General features: G+C 40.0%; 1 protein-coding gene across 1 annotated transcript in view; it reads left to right on the forward strand.

The window, feature by feature from the left end:
• DBT (dihydrolipoamide branched chain transacylase E2) overlaps nt 1–15504 on the forward strand; it is a 42189-nt gene that overhangs the window by 8607 nt on the left and 18078 nt on the right. The window contains exons 3-6 of the mRNA XM_073593046.1: nt 3036–3111; nt 5737–5918; nt 13791–13915; nt 15171–15414. Coding sequence (XP_073449147.1) covers nt 3036–3111; nt 5737–5918; nt 13791–13915; nt 15171–15414 — 627 coding nt within the window. The remainder of the gene's footprint in view (nt 1–3035; nt 3112–5736; nt 5919–13790; nt 13916–15170; nt 15415–15504) is intronic.

A 15504-nucleotide genomic window follows, 5' to 3' on the forward strand; every position in this document is an offset into this window, starting at 1 on the left:
CCATAATCCCCCTTCCACCAAATGATTAGGACCAGTGCACAAAGCAAGGTCAATAAATACATGGATGAGCGAGTGTGGGGTGAAGGAACTTGGCTGACCTGCACAGAGTCCTTACCTCAACCCGATAGAACACCTTTTGAGATAAATTAGAGCGGAGACTGCAAGCCAAGCCTTCTCGTCCAACATCAGTGCCTGACCTCACAAATGTGCTTCTGGAAGAATGGTCAAACATTCCCATAGACACATTCCTCAACCTTGTGGACAGCCCTCCCAGAAGAGTTGAAGCTGTTATAGCTGCAAAGGGTGGGCCAACTCAATATTGAATCCTACGGACTAAGACTGGGATGCCTTTAAAGTGGTTGCAAAACCTCAAGGTTTTTCACCTTAATGCATCTTATGCATTAAGGTGAAAAACCTTCTGTGCTGCAGCTCCCCCCAGACCCCCCCCCCCTTCTTCTTGCCTGAACCCAATCCAATCCAGTAATGTGCACGAGCGCTGCAGGACCAGCCACTGTCTCTCTCCTCATTGGACAGATTGATAGCAGCAGGAGCCATTGGCTCGCAGCTGTCAATCAAATCCACTGACAGAGGAGCAGGGGGGGCGGGGCCGACTCCCGTTGTCTTTGTCAATGGACGCAGCAGCGGGGCTCGGGAGCATTACCCCCAGGGAAAGAGGCTTTTCCAGGGAGTAGCCGATGAAGAGGAGGGGCTTGGAGCGCCAATGGGGCACCCCACAAATAGAGGATCAGGGCTGCTTTGTGGAAAACGATTGCACAGAGCAGGTAAGTATAGGCATGTTTGTTATTTTTATAAAAATTAAAGAAAAAAAAAAAAGGGTTTACAGCCCCTTTTCAAGTTCATGTGTGTGTAAAGGCAGGCTTCCCGATACTTTTGACAATATAGTGCATCTTAATCCACTTCAATACCAGGCCAGTTATCAGCTTTCAGCAGTGCAGTCGCACTTTGAATGACAATTGCACGGTCATGCAACACTACCCATATGACATTTTTTTTCCACACAAATAGAAACTTCTTTTGGTGATATTGAATTACTGCTGTTGTGTTTTTTTTTTTTTTTTTTTTTTTGCTAAATTAACAAAAAAAGGCCAAAAATGTTGAAAAAAAAGCGCATTTTTCTTTGTTTCTGTTATAAAGTTTTGCAAATAAACAATCTTTCTTCATAAATTTAGGCCAAACTTTATTCTGCTACATGTCTTTGATGAAAATAACTCAAATCAGTGTATATTATTTAGTCTGTAGGAAAGTTTGAGTCCACAAACTATGGTATATACTGTGTATATCTGAAAATGTATCAATCCTAATGTATTTGAGGCCCGAATATGGCAGGACAGTACAAATATCCCCCAAATGACCCCTTTTTGGAAAGTAGACAGTCCAAGGCATTTAGTAAGCGGCATAGCAAGTTTTTTGCAGTTGTACATTTTTTGCCTGAAATTTTAAAGTTTTATTTTTTACATACTGTCACCAGTGCAGTACAGCATCCTCATATAACTGGTGTGGCTGGGATCAGAGACAATTTTGGTTCTTTTTTCCTTACATTTTTATTTTCTTTTTTTTACAATTGTGTTTTTTTTAGCACACTATGACCAGAGCAATACAGTGTTAGCATAGTAACATTGTACTACTCTGGAGAAGTGATCAGGATTTTTATTAACACACTATGAGTGCTTATGCCAGTGAAATTCATTGTTATAAGCAATCATTTTACTGAATGAAATTGATTCCTTCAGTGTGTATTGTTGTGATTAGCTGTGGTCGGCCCCAGCTAATCGCATGGTACAGATGGGCAGTTATTGGCCCTGTCTGTACCATGTGATCACTGACCAATCACAGCTAGCAGCACAATTGTACACACTGAATGTCATGTATGGAAGCCATCTATTTCTTAAAATTGTCATGTGATCTGCTGTGATTGGTCACAGCGATCACATTGTACCGGTAGTGGCTTGGTACAGTGATCTGTCATCAGCAGTGTCTAGAGGAACTGGTTAATGCAATATTATACAGTATATACAGATGTAAGGGGCACATGTGCAGTATAATGGTTAATCAATCAATGTAGGGATGCACTAAAATTTCAGCCGCCGAAAATGGGGGCGGGGCCCCGCCCCTGGTGCCGCCCAGTACGGGGGTGTCGTTCTGGAGCGTCCCCATCCAGCCCCAGTCCAGTCCTCTCCTCCCCTTCCTCCCTCCTTTGCTCCTTCCCTCCCTCGCTCCTTCCCTCCCTCGCTCCTTCCCTCCCTCGCTCCTTCCCTCCCTCGCTCCTTCCCTCCCTCGCTCCTTCCCTCCCTCCCTCCCTCCTCGACGAGGCGGCTGAAAACAAAACAGTGCTCTATCTATGGAGGAAAGCTGTCAGCACACCGCATTAAGGAGCAGCTTGTTGGTATGATCAGCGGGAGGAGCATTATCGGTGTGCAGCACCGCGGAGGTTAAGAATGCAGGACATTTTTGGTATCAGTCATTTTCGGTATCAGTTTCCGGTTTTCGGCCTAGTGTATTTTTCATTTTCGGTATCGGTTTCGGCACCAAAAAAAACATTCGGTGCACCCCTAAATCAATGCATTTTGCTGTTCAATCGCTTCATCAGGAGACCTCACAAATTACATGACCATAGCCTCATTACTATAGCGCTACATCCAAAAAGGAATTATCAGGCTGTCTCAGATAGGAAAGAACACACAACACAGTGTAAACGGCTATATGAAGCCCCTTCTGAGTGGCTTGTATCCTAATAAATTGCAAGCAAAAGTCCAGTAACCTAATAGATGAAAACACCCACGTATTCCAAAATAGTGGGGCCTCCTCTTGTATGGGCGATGAGTAATGGAAAATGTACTTCTAGCCAGTCAGCAGGTGATCTTGTCTGCCAGTCCCGTAATGAGCCACCCCGTTCACATCCCAAAGATTTACCGTACTTTTGCCTTCTCTCTGACTTACTGGTTGTTAATGTATGTGAGCTGAATAGTTTCTTTTGTATTCACAAAGCTAGTGATGGTTTATTTGTGCTTTTCCAGCATTGAATGGTCAGATTGTACAGTTCAAGTTATCAGACATTGGAGAAGGAATCACAGAGGTGACAGTGAAAGATTGGTAAGTGAACAAGAACCGCAAATATGATTTCTGAAGACTGTCACATTGAGATTAGCAAGTGTTGCCCAAGCAACCAATTGGGCAGATTTTATTTTTCCGTTTCTGTTATGACAAGTGCAATTTCTTACCTTGTATATACCTCATGCTTTGTATGATTGGTATTCATTTTATTTTTCACACCATATTATAAAAAAAGGTTTTCAGATTTTTCTGTTACAGTGTACAGGTGAAAGTATTTATATAAAATAGTTGTAGGTTTGGAAAGAGAGGAGAAGCAATAGATCCGTGTGTGTGTGTGTGTGTGTGTGTGTGTGTGTGTGTGTTTTTTTTTTTTTTTTTATATATAGTGGTCTGTGCCCCATGTGTTGGATCTTCCTCACTACTTTCAGGACAGCAATTCCAATAGCGTATGATGAATAAGCAGAAGCTCCAGTCAGTTAACATTCTTATATTAACCAAAACAATAAAAATAAGTGCCTATACTGTTTTAAATCCAGTAATATACTGTGTCACCCTGCTCTGCACATGCTCGGTTACTCTCTATTTTTAGGCACTGCCAAGTTTGTAGAAATCGATCTACTGTCAGCTTTAACCAGTTCGGCTCCAGAGCAATTTTTTTTTCTTTGTCGCATAATTGTAAAAAGCCTCATTTTTGGCAATAAATTTACATAAATCCCAGAACATTTATATATTTTCTGAAAGCAGAGGTTGTGGAATAAAAAGGTGATATGTTTTCCATGTTTTTCATGTGATATTTACACAAGTTTATTAAATGCAAATTTTTCGGAAAAAATATACTAAAATTAATTTTAGTGCAAAACCACACCATATAATACCCATTTTTGCTTAAAATATAAAAGATGAGGTTGCAACAAGTAAATGGATACCTAACATTCCATGTCTTAAAATTGCATGCGCACGCGATATCGCCAAAAACTTATGTGCCCAAAAATCACCATAGGTGAAGCCTTAAAAGCCGTTGCAGCTCATCATTTTAGAGTTAACTAGGAGCTCCTGTGCTAGAATTATTGTTCCCACTCTGATGTTCGCAACAATATGTCACATGGTGTGGTGCGACCGCGGTTTACATACACGTGTGCACCACGTTTATGTAGGTACAGGGCAACGGGTTTTGGCTTCTTCCCTTTTTTTTTTCTTTTTTTTTTGTAGTGATTGCTATCACAAGGGTTTAATAAACCCCTATGATTAGCATTTGGCAGTTGACAGGTATTCTTTATGGAGATATTAGGGGTCAAATAGACCCCAATGTCTCCCCTGCCCTTCACAATATCTAATCAACACGGGAGAAGTCAAAGATCACTGTGCACAGTGGCGTCTCCTCACCCCTGATTTAAACCTTAAATTTCCATACTACTGTGTCGCAATTGCGTGCATTGCACAGCATTCATGGGTTTAAATCAGGTGGCGAAGAAGCAACATATCGCCTCCTCACCACCTGTCAACACACACACTCGGATCACTTTTCAGAGGAGCAGCAGTGCCTGCTGCACTTGTTAATGAGCCCTTAGTTGCATTCGGCAGCAGCACCCTTGGGGCTCGTTCACGCTAAAGTAAGGGGGTGGTAAAACAGCAGGATATAATAGAAGTCTATGGCTAAGCGTAGCAAACCTGCAGGTACACTGCACTGCACCCACTTTGTGGTTAAACCGCAGTGCATCAGTGTGAAAGCAGCCTTTTACTATAATGCCCAGTGTATTGCTTCACACTGACATGAAGATCTCTTCTTTTCTGCTATTGGCACCACTCTGGAGACCACTAGTCAGGATAAGAGGTGGAGTGCATTTTGGTATCACTTTGCATGGGACAGGAACCAGCACTACACAGGAGGCATCGGCTTATACGGCTCTTGCTCCTTACTACAGCTCCAACTTTACAGGTAATCTCTCTACATTGCACTCCGTTTGATGCTCTGGAATGGCGGGTCAGCAAGCCCAGACCTGAGATCTACCAGTCACCTGTCCGTGATCTACAGGTTGTTGACCCCCATGCGAACCTCTCTATCCATCTATAGTAATGGGGACAAACTCAACTGCTATTGGTCGCAGCAAACCATGCATAAGGCAGGGACAGTCTTAGCAGGTTTGGCCTGCACTTTTGATCAGCAAGGCAGCAAACAAACACAGTTTCAATGCAGGAGGGCTTTGTACAGCAAGTCCATAGCTTAAAACAATAAAAAAATCATCTACTCTTCTGTGCTAGCGGCCAAACTCAGATTAAAGCCTGGCTTACAGGGTGTACTGTAATGGGTTCCCCAAAATGAACAGGCAGCACTTGCACCATTTAGTGTTTTGTCAGCACTCTGCCTTTTTGCACAACAGTAGGGTCCTACAGCAGACAGCATAAGCATCAGTCAGCTCACATATACGTGTGTGTGTGTATATATATATATATATATATATATATATATATATATATATTATATCCTCGTGGACAGCTGAGAATGGCTACCAGGTAAGATGTGGACCTAGGAATGGAGGCTTTATCCCACCCAAGCTCTGCAAAGTCTCTGGACTGTAGGACCCAAAACACAACTTTGCCACTTATTTTTAAATATTTTTCTGCCAGAATTGTCTGACTATTTGCTTGTAATATCTGTCTTCTCAGGTATGTGAAAGAAGGGGACACAGTGTCACAGTTTGACAGCATCTGTGAAGTACAGAGTGACAAGGCTTCAGTGACAATTACCAGCCGCTATGATGGGGTTGTTCGGAAACTGTATTACAATGTGGATGACATAGCATTTGTGGGGAAGCCTCTGGTCGACATTGAAACTGATGTTCTGAAAGGTTTGTAAGCAAGCTAATTGCATTGTGTATTTGTACCACTAAGTATTATGATACCACTTAAAGCCTGTCAAGAGAACTATGCAGGCTGCAATTATGACCTCTTCTGAAAAAAAAATACTAGTTACCTGAGTGTCATACTGATACAATAGTTTCAGAAATCTTGTTCATAATTTAATAATAAAATTAGTCCTTTAAATTGGAACTTTAGTCAGTAAAGTTAAAGGATAAGTTCACCTTTGTACAAAAAATAATAAATGCACATCTTTTTGCAGGTACAAAAATGTGCATTTAGTTATTTTTTGTTGCAGGAGCCTGAAAAGCATGGCACCAGCAATCGGCAGATCGCTGATACCATGCAGGTCCCCTGCACACTGTCAGTGTATCTGTTTACCCGTACATCCCGTATGGATAAGCTGATACTCAATGACAGGAAGACTTGATGAACTAAAACAGCGCTCCACAGTACCATGGTAGTTCGTTGAGAACTACAAACCAACAACCGCTCCTTCACTGATAGTTAAAAAATGTATGTCAATGCAGAGTGGTACTGCGGGCAAAGATAGATATACTATGCCTCATCCCTAATGTAGTGATATTTGAAGAATAGAGGTAAACTGAGACTTCATATTATTGTTTCTCTTTGAGCCCAAGTAACTTGTGCTAGTATCACCATAAGCCCTCAAATTATGGGTGGGGAGCCCCCAAACAATTACAACACATGCGGAATACAGAAAACAACCTGAGTGCCCTAGTTTCCAGGTATCCAGTGGTGGCTAATTGAGGGATGGTGATGTCCAGCTAAAAGTCTTGCTCGACATGTTTCGCTTGACATTTGCTTCTTCAGGAGCTTAAGGGTTAAAATTACTTTAATAAAAAAATCAAATGAAGAGAGGATGGGAAGGACAATCCAGACCCCCCTGCAGGGACATACGGGGACACACCTAAAGACAACAGTCCGAGGCTGGTATGAGAAGGATAATAACTATGTAGGCTCCATAAGGGGATTGGATATAGCGATACTTACTAGGGTACCGGTAGTATTCCAGCTCTGGTGGTAGAGGAGTGAGTATCCTATTTTTACCAAAGTGAAGACTCGATATCCTTCACGCTTATGTGACAGCTTAAAATTACTACTAGATATGTAGCAAATTTGTATGTCTCCTTCGAGTATTCAGGGGATTTAGGTCACTGTTTGAAAGAGGTATCCTACATAGTGGTATACTATGCTGCAATATAAGTGTCCGAGACAAAGGTCCTCACTGTAAGGTGTCTCAGCAGAGATCATGCCTCCACCTCCTCTCCAGAATTTACACAGTGTCAGCAGGGTGAACCGGCAGGTCTCCTTCAAGCTCCTTCACTGACTACAAACTATTTTTGGGATAGTAAAAGAAAATATTGACCATAGAGATGGTCAGACAATGAAGGTTCACAGTTGCAACCTGCATATTTTTCATAACAGATTTACCTTAAGTGGAAACCTATAGTGAATGTTAAGGGAGCATGTATTTTGAGTTATTGCCGCGTTTGTCTTTAAAGTTTCACCTTTTACACCAAAACTGCCTGTATAGATAAGGGGCGTTTGTAGATAAAAACAAACTGCAGCTCTGACTAAAGTTAAATAATGCCATTGCTATAGGTGTAGACCTTTTATGTACCTCATGAAGCCTGACTGAAAACTCCTAGGGCATTGCTAGGATGTTACTAAGCAAAGCCTAGCTATTACTGTTCACTATCATCACCATTCAGTGCTGTGCAAAAGTTTTAGGCTTCATGTACACACAGCCTATTAAGACCACCTGTCGTGGAAAACGCAAAACGCTGCAAAATCACGCCACAATTTTACTGCAATTCCGATGCATATTGCAGCTAGTGGTCAAAATGTTTCTATCCTTAACGTGATTATTTAGCGTTCAGAGGAGGGAGGTTGAACCTCCCCTAACCGCGGCAGTTCCTAAACAATTGTTAAAGCCTATGTGTACATGGACTCAAGTTTAGGAGCTGTAGTGTACATGAAGCCAAGGGCCCCATACCCACTATTAGATTTCCTGCAGATTTTTGTCTTCAGATTTACCAAAACCATATACTGTAATATGAGGTCGAACTTTAAGAGTTTCAATTTGTATGCAGTCAGGCAGGCCCTTGCACTACATGGTCTTGGTAAATCTGAAGACAAAAATCAGCAGAAAATTGAATAGTTTGTATGGGGTCTTAGGCAGGTGTGAAGAAATGCTGTAAAAGTAAGAATGCTTTTAACCACTTCAATACAGGGCACTCCCCCCCCCCGCTCAGACCAGTTTTCAGCTTTCAGCGCTGTTTCATTTTGAATGACAATTGCGCGGTCATGCAACACTGTACCCAAATGAAATTTTTATATTTTTTTTCCATAAAGTTTTCTTTTGGTGGTATTTGGTGACCACTGAATTTTTTATTTTTGCACTACAAATAAATAATACAGAAAAATTTGAAAAAAAAAAGTTTTTTCTTGTTTCTGTTACAAAACTTTGTAAATAAGTAAGTTTTCTCCTTCACTGATGGGCACTAATGAGGTGGCACTGATCGGGAGGCACTGTCAAGCATCAGTGATGGGCACTGAGTGCCATCCCTATTGGGCATTGATTGGCATCCCTGGTGGTCCTGGGTGGGCATCCTTGGGGGGGGCTGCACTGATAATCAGCCCCCAGTCAGGAGAGCAGCGATCGGCTCTCCTCTACTTGCGCCGGTCAGTGCGAGTGGAGGAAAAGCCGATAAACGGCTCTTCCGATTTAGACTGTGATCAGCTGTGATTCGACACAGCTAATCACGTGGTAAAGAGTCTACGTCAGGGGCTCTTTACCAAGATTGGAGATGTGGTGTGTCAGACTGACACACCACCGATCAACGCGGGCACATGACGACTTTTTATCCTGCTGGATGTCATGACACCCAGTCAGGATAACTGAACCACTTTCCGGCTTTCATTCTGCATATGGCGAGTGGGAAGTGGTTAAAAATATATTTTTTCATTGTTTATTTTTATCAGTTTTACAAAATGCTACATATTTCAACATCATCGAGTCGTTCTGGTATTACATGAAGATGCATAAGGATTTGAGGCAGTTTACATACACAGAAGATCTCTGGTTACTTACTTCTCCAAGATGTTTGGAGCAACCTACCTGCTGAGTTCCTTCAAAAACTGTGCACACCTAGAAAAATTGATGCTGTTAAGCCAAAGGGTAGTCAATTTGATTTGGATTTCTTTTCTGTTCATTTCATTTTCATTTTGTTAATTGATAAAAATAAACTATTAACACTTCTATCTAATTAATATAAAAAAAAATATATATATATATATATATATATATATATATATATATATATATATATATATATATATATATATATATATATATATATATATATATATATATAATATATATATATATATTATATATTACAGTTGTGTTCATAAGTTTTACATACCTTGGCAGAATTTATGATTTCTTGGCCATTTTTCAGAGAATATTGATAACACAAACTTTTCTTTCACTCATGGTTAGTGTTTGGCTGAAGCCATTTATTATCAATCAACTGTGTTTACTCTTTTTTAATCATAATGACAACAGAAACTACCCAAATGACCCTGATCAAGAGTTTACATACCCTAGTTCTTAATACCATGTATTGCCCCCCTTTTAACATCAATGACAGCTTGAAGTCTTTTGTTGTATTTGTGGATGAGGCTCTTTATCTTCTCCCATGCGCAGCTTCCTGGCTGATGAATGCAAATGTCACTCCAGTATTTTTTGATAACATACTACATTTACTAGCCATCAATTTTGTCCAAATTTCCTGTGCCTTTTTGTAGCTCACACATCCCCAAAAAATTAACGATCCACCTCCGTATTTCACAGGAGGAATGCTGTAACTTTCATCATGGGCCTTGTTGACTCATCTCCAAATGTCGTGTTTATGGTTGTGGCCAAAAAGATCAATTTTGATCTCATCACTCCAAATGATTTTGTGCCAGAGGGTTTGAGGCTTGTCTCTGTGCTGTTTGGCGTATTGTAAGCAAGATACTTAGTGGCATTTGCATAGTAATGGCTTTCTTCTGGCGACTCGACCATGCAGCCCATCTTTCTTCAAGTGCCTCCTTATTGTGCATCTTGAAACAGCCACACCACATGTTTTCAGAGAGTCCTGTATTTCACCTGAAGTTATTTGTGGGTTTTTCTTTACATCCTGAATAATTTTCCTGGCAGTTGTGGCTGAAATTTTAGTTGGTCTACCTGACCGTGGTTTGGTTTCAACAGAACCCCTCATTTTCCACTTCTTGATTAGAGTTTGAACACTGCTGATTGGCATTCTCAATTCCTTGGCTTTCTTTTATATCCCTTTCCTGTTTTATACGGTTCAACTACCTTTTTCCTCAGAACCTTTGACAATTATTTTGCTTTCCCCATGCCTCAGCATCGTCAGTGCAGCACTGAATGAAAGATGCAAGGGTCTGTCAGGAGTCCAGAAACTCATTGACCTTTTATACACACACACACACTAATTACAAGCGAACAGATCACAGGTGAGGATGGTTACCTTTTAATACCCCTTTGTGTCAACTTGTGTGCATGTTATCAGACCAAAATCACCAGGGTATGTAAACTTTTGACCAGGGTCATTTGGGTAGTTTCTGTTGTCATTATTTAAAAAGAGTAAACACAGTTGATTGATAATAAATGGTTTCAGCCAAACACTAACCATGAGTGAAAAAAGTTTTTGTTTTCATTCATATTCCCTGAAAAATGTCCAAGAAATCATAAATTGTTCCAGGGTATGTAAACTTATGAGCACAACTCTGTGTGTGTGTGTGTATATATTTATAATATAATGTGTGTGTGTGTGTGTGTGTGTGTGTGTGTGTATGTATGTGTATATATATATAATATATATATATATATAATCTACACATCCCTGTTAAAATGTCAGGTTTTTGTGATGTTAAAAAAACGAGACAAAGATAAATCATTTCAGAACTTTCCACCTTTTTAATGTGACCTATAAACGTTACAACTCAACTGAAAAACAAACTGAATTATTTTAGGGGGGAGAGTAAAAATTAAAAAAACTAAAATTAATGTGGTTGCATAAGTGTGCACACCCTCTTATAACTGGGGATGCAGCTGTATTCAGAATTAAAGTGTTACTAAACCCAGTAATATGAAAATAGTTTATCCACCCCCCACAGTGCCCACAGCTTATAAATATTCTACACAGTTTCTCCAGTGAAGAGAGTTCAGGTAGGAGGAGATTTTCACTACAGCCTGCATACACGCCCACATGTGTGATGTCAATATCATATGACCTGGCTAGCTCTGAGAACAAGTAAATGTTCTCTCCAGCATAAAAGACTCAACTGAGCATTTGCAGGTTAGCTACTCTGCCTGTTTTAGCTTGCCTTCCCCAGATAGACAGTGCAGGAGGAAGAGGATCTATGCATACAGGATAAAACAGCCTTTTTACACAATGCAGAGGATTAACACCTTAAGTTCCACAGTGAGTATAACAAGCATGCTATGCATATACAGACAGATGTTACAGTTGTGGGTTTAGTAACACTTTAAGCAATCGCATTCAAACTCATGTTAAATAGGAATCAGCACACACCTGCCATCGTTTAAAGTGCCTCTAATTAACCCCAAATAAAGCTCAGCTGTTCTAGTAGGTCTTTCATGACCTTTTCTTAGTCGCATCTTACAGCAAAAGCCATGGTCCGCAGGGAGCTTCCAAAGCATCAGAGGGATCTCCTTGTTAAAAAGTATCAGTCAGGAGAAGGGTACAAAAGAATTTCCAAGGCATTAGATATACCATGGAACACAGTGAAGACGGTCATCAAGTGGAGAAACTATGGCACAACAGTGACATTACCAAGTCCCGGACGTCCCTCCAAAATTGATGAAAAGAGGATAAGAAAACTGGTCAACGGAGGCTGCCAAGAAGCCTACAGCAACATTAAGGGAGCTACAGGAGTATCTGGCAAGTACTGGCTGTGTGGTACGTGTGACAACAATCCCCCGTATTCTTCATATGTCTGGGCTATGGGGTAGAGTGGCAAGTCGGAAGAAGAAAAACATCCAAGCTAGCTAAATTTTGCAAAAAAACATCTGAAGTCTCCCAAAAGCATGTGGGAAAATGTGTTGTGGTCTGATGAAACCAAGGTTGAACTTTTTGGCCATAATTCCATAAGATACGTTTGGCATAAAAACACTGCACATCACCAAAAGACACCATACCCACAGTGAAGCATGGTGGTGGCAGGATCATGCTTTGGGGCTGTTTTTCTTCAGCTGGAACAGGTGCCTTAGTCAAGGTAGAGAGAAGTTATGTACAGTTCCACATACCAGTCAATATTGGCACAAAACCTTCAGGCTTCTGCTAGAAAGCTGAACATGAAGAGGAACTTCATCTTTCAGCATGATAACGACCCAAAGCATACATCCAAATCCACAAAGGAATGGCTTCACCAGAAGAAGATTAAAGTTTTGGAATGGCCCAGATCTTAATCCGATTGAAAATTTGTGGGGTGATCTGAAGAGGGCTGTGCACAGGAGATGCCCTTGCAATCTGACAGTTTTGGAGTGTTTTTGCAAAGAAGAGTAGGCAAATATTGTCAGGTCAAAAGGTGCCATGCTGATAGACCAATGTTTCTCAACTCCAGTTCTCAAGGCGCCCCAAAAGGTCATGTTTTCAGGCCTTCCATTATTTTACACAGGTGATTTGATCAGTTTCACTGCCTTTAGTAATTACCACAGCTGTTTCATCTGAGGAAAATCCTGAAAACCTGACCTGTTGGGGCGCCTTGAGGACTGGAGTTGAGAAACACTGTGATAGACTCATACCCAAAAAGACTGAGTGCTGTAATAGAATCAAAAGGTGCTTCAACAAAGTATTAGTTTAAGGGTGTTCACACTTGCAGCCATATTTTTTTATTTTTTACTTCCCTCCACCTAAAAGATTTCAGTTTGTTGTTCAACTGAGTTGTACAGTTTATACGTCACATTTAAAGCTGGAAAAATTTCTGAAATTATTTATCTTCATCAAATTTTCTTACATCACAGAAACCTGACAATTTAACATGGGTTGTGTAGACTTTTTATATACACTGTGGGTGTTTTTTATATATATATATATATATATATATATATATAAAATTTTATGTAGGTACATACATAATAAATAATTTAAAATATATATATATTCTCTTACTACATTCACTTGCAGACCTCGCTCTCTAGCAAAAGTGATATAAGCAAATACTAGAACAAGCTATATTGTTGGATCATAGAGAAGTTGCAGTAGCATTTCTTTGCAAGGCTAGGGCAGGTGGAGCTCACAAATTGATTCCTTTATGTCACAGTGGTTAACTAGCATACAAATAAAAGGTGATCACTGCCAGCACTGCTGGCAGTTTTGAAGTTTGTTCAAACCCCTGCCATCTTTCACTTTTGATGGACAGCTTGGTCTGTAGAAAAAGTGATATAAAATATAAATAAAGGTACACAAAATAAAAAGCAAGTATTACTAAATTTATTATAAGTGTTTTTGCCCACTTTAAACTTCAGGGTGTTCCCATAATAAAATAAATTTAAAAAATCCTGGCGGTAGAGTAGGGCCTTTTTTGTAAAAGGCACAGCGGGTAGCCAGATATGGGAATTAAAGTGAAGAGATCTTGCCACCAGAATTTCATAGAGATATAGGAGAAATTAAAGTCTCCAACATCATCTTTTTGTCTTTAAACCTACAATTCACTTAACAAGTTTGTGTATGGAGATGTAGCTTTGTCAGTTGTTGCTGCTACATTTACTGTATATATTGTCAGTGATCACATTTTTCCTGTAGATGGAGCCCCAGAAGAGGATGTTGTGGAAACTCCTGCTATATCTCAAGAGCATACACACCAGGAAATAAAGGGACACAAGACTCTAGCAACTCCAGCTGTCAGACGCCTTGCCATGGAGAACAATGTATGATATTTTACTGTGCATAGAAATCTATACATCAATGCTATGTTGAAAGTGCTATTTGCTTTATACTTGGCCTACATGTTCAGCCAATAAATAAACGCTGAACATCCTCACAGTGTAGGTACAGTGCCTTGAAAAAGTATTTATAACCCTTGAAATTTTCCACATTTTTCATGTTACAACCAAAAACGTAAATGTATTTTATTGGGATTTTATGTGATAAACCAACAAAACGTGGCACATAATTGTGAAGTGGAAGGTAAATGATAAATGATTTTTAATTTTTTTTACAAATAAATATCTGAAAAGTGTGCGTGCATTTGTATTCAGCCCCTTCTGATACCCCTAACTAAAATTTTTAGTGGAACCAATTGCCTTCAGAAGTCACCTAATTAGTAAATAGAGCCCACCTGTGTGTAATTTTAATATCAATATAAGTACAGCTGTTCTGTGAAGCCCTCAGAGGTTTGTTAGAGAACCTTAGTGAGCAAACAGCATTATGAAGGCCAGGATTAAAGTTGTGGAGAAGTTTAAAGCAGGGTTAGGTTATAAAGAAAAAATATCCCAAGCTTTGAACATCTCATGGAGCGCTGTTCAATCCATCATCTGAAAATGGAAAGAGTATGGCACAACTGCAAACCTACCAAAACATGGCCGTCCACCTAAACTTACAGGCTGGGCAAGGAAAGCATTAATTTAGTTTAAATCAATGCATTTTCCTGTATTAGAATGGCCCAAAGTCTATTCCTAAATCCAATTTGAGAATCTGTGGCAAGACTTGAAAATTGTTGTTCAGACGCTCACCATCCAATCTGACAGAGCTTGAGCTATTTTTCAAAGAATAATGGGCACAAATTTTACACTCCTAGATGTGCAAATCTGGTAGAGACATACCCAAAAAGACTTACAGCCGCAATTGCAGCGAAGGTGGTTCTACAAAGTATTGACTCGGGGGCTGAATACAAATGCACGCCACACTTTTCACATATTTATTTGTAAAAAATATTGAAAACCATTTATCATTTTCCTTCCACTTCACGATTATGTGCCACTTTGTGTTGGTCCATTACATAAAATCCCAATAAAATACATTTACGTTTTTGGTTGTAACATGACAAAATGTGGAAAATTTCAAGGGGTATGAATACTTTTTCAAGGCACTGTACTTCTCTGACAGAAACCCTAATTTAGCACAAGATGAGCATTAAATGTTTGCAAGGTGCTGAAGTCTCTGTGTTCTTTGATCTTGTTTTAGATAAAACTAAGTGAAGTAGTGGGCACTGGACGGGATGGACGTATCCTAAAAGAAGACATTTTAAGCTTTCTGGCCAAACAAACAGGAGCCATATTACCACCCTCTCCAAAATTGGAGATAATACCACCTCCTCCTAAAGCGGAGATCCCCAAGTCATCCCAGATACCGATAACCCCTAGTATTCCTGTGACATTTACTAAACCCATCACATTCTCTGGAAAGGATGTGACAGAGCCATTGAAAGGTAACACCGTGCTGACAAACAAAGACATGTGCATGTGAATTGTTATCTTTTTTCATAACACAGCTAAAGCAGGCCATACACGGAGCAAAT

This window comes from Aquarana catesbeiana, linkage group LG07, assembly GCF_042186555.1.
Source record: "Aquarana catesbeiana isolate 2022-GZ linkage group LG07, ASM4218655v1, whole genome shotgun sequence".
NCBI lineage: Eukaryota > Metazoa > Chordata > Amphibia > Anura > Ranidae > Aquarana > Aquarana catesbeiana.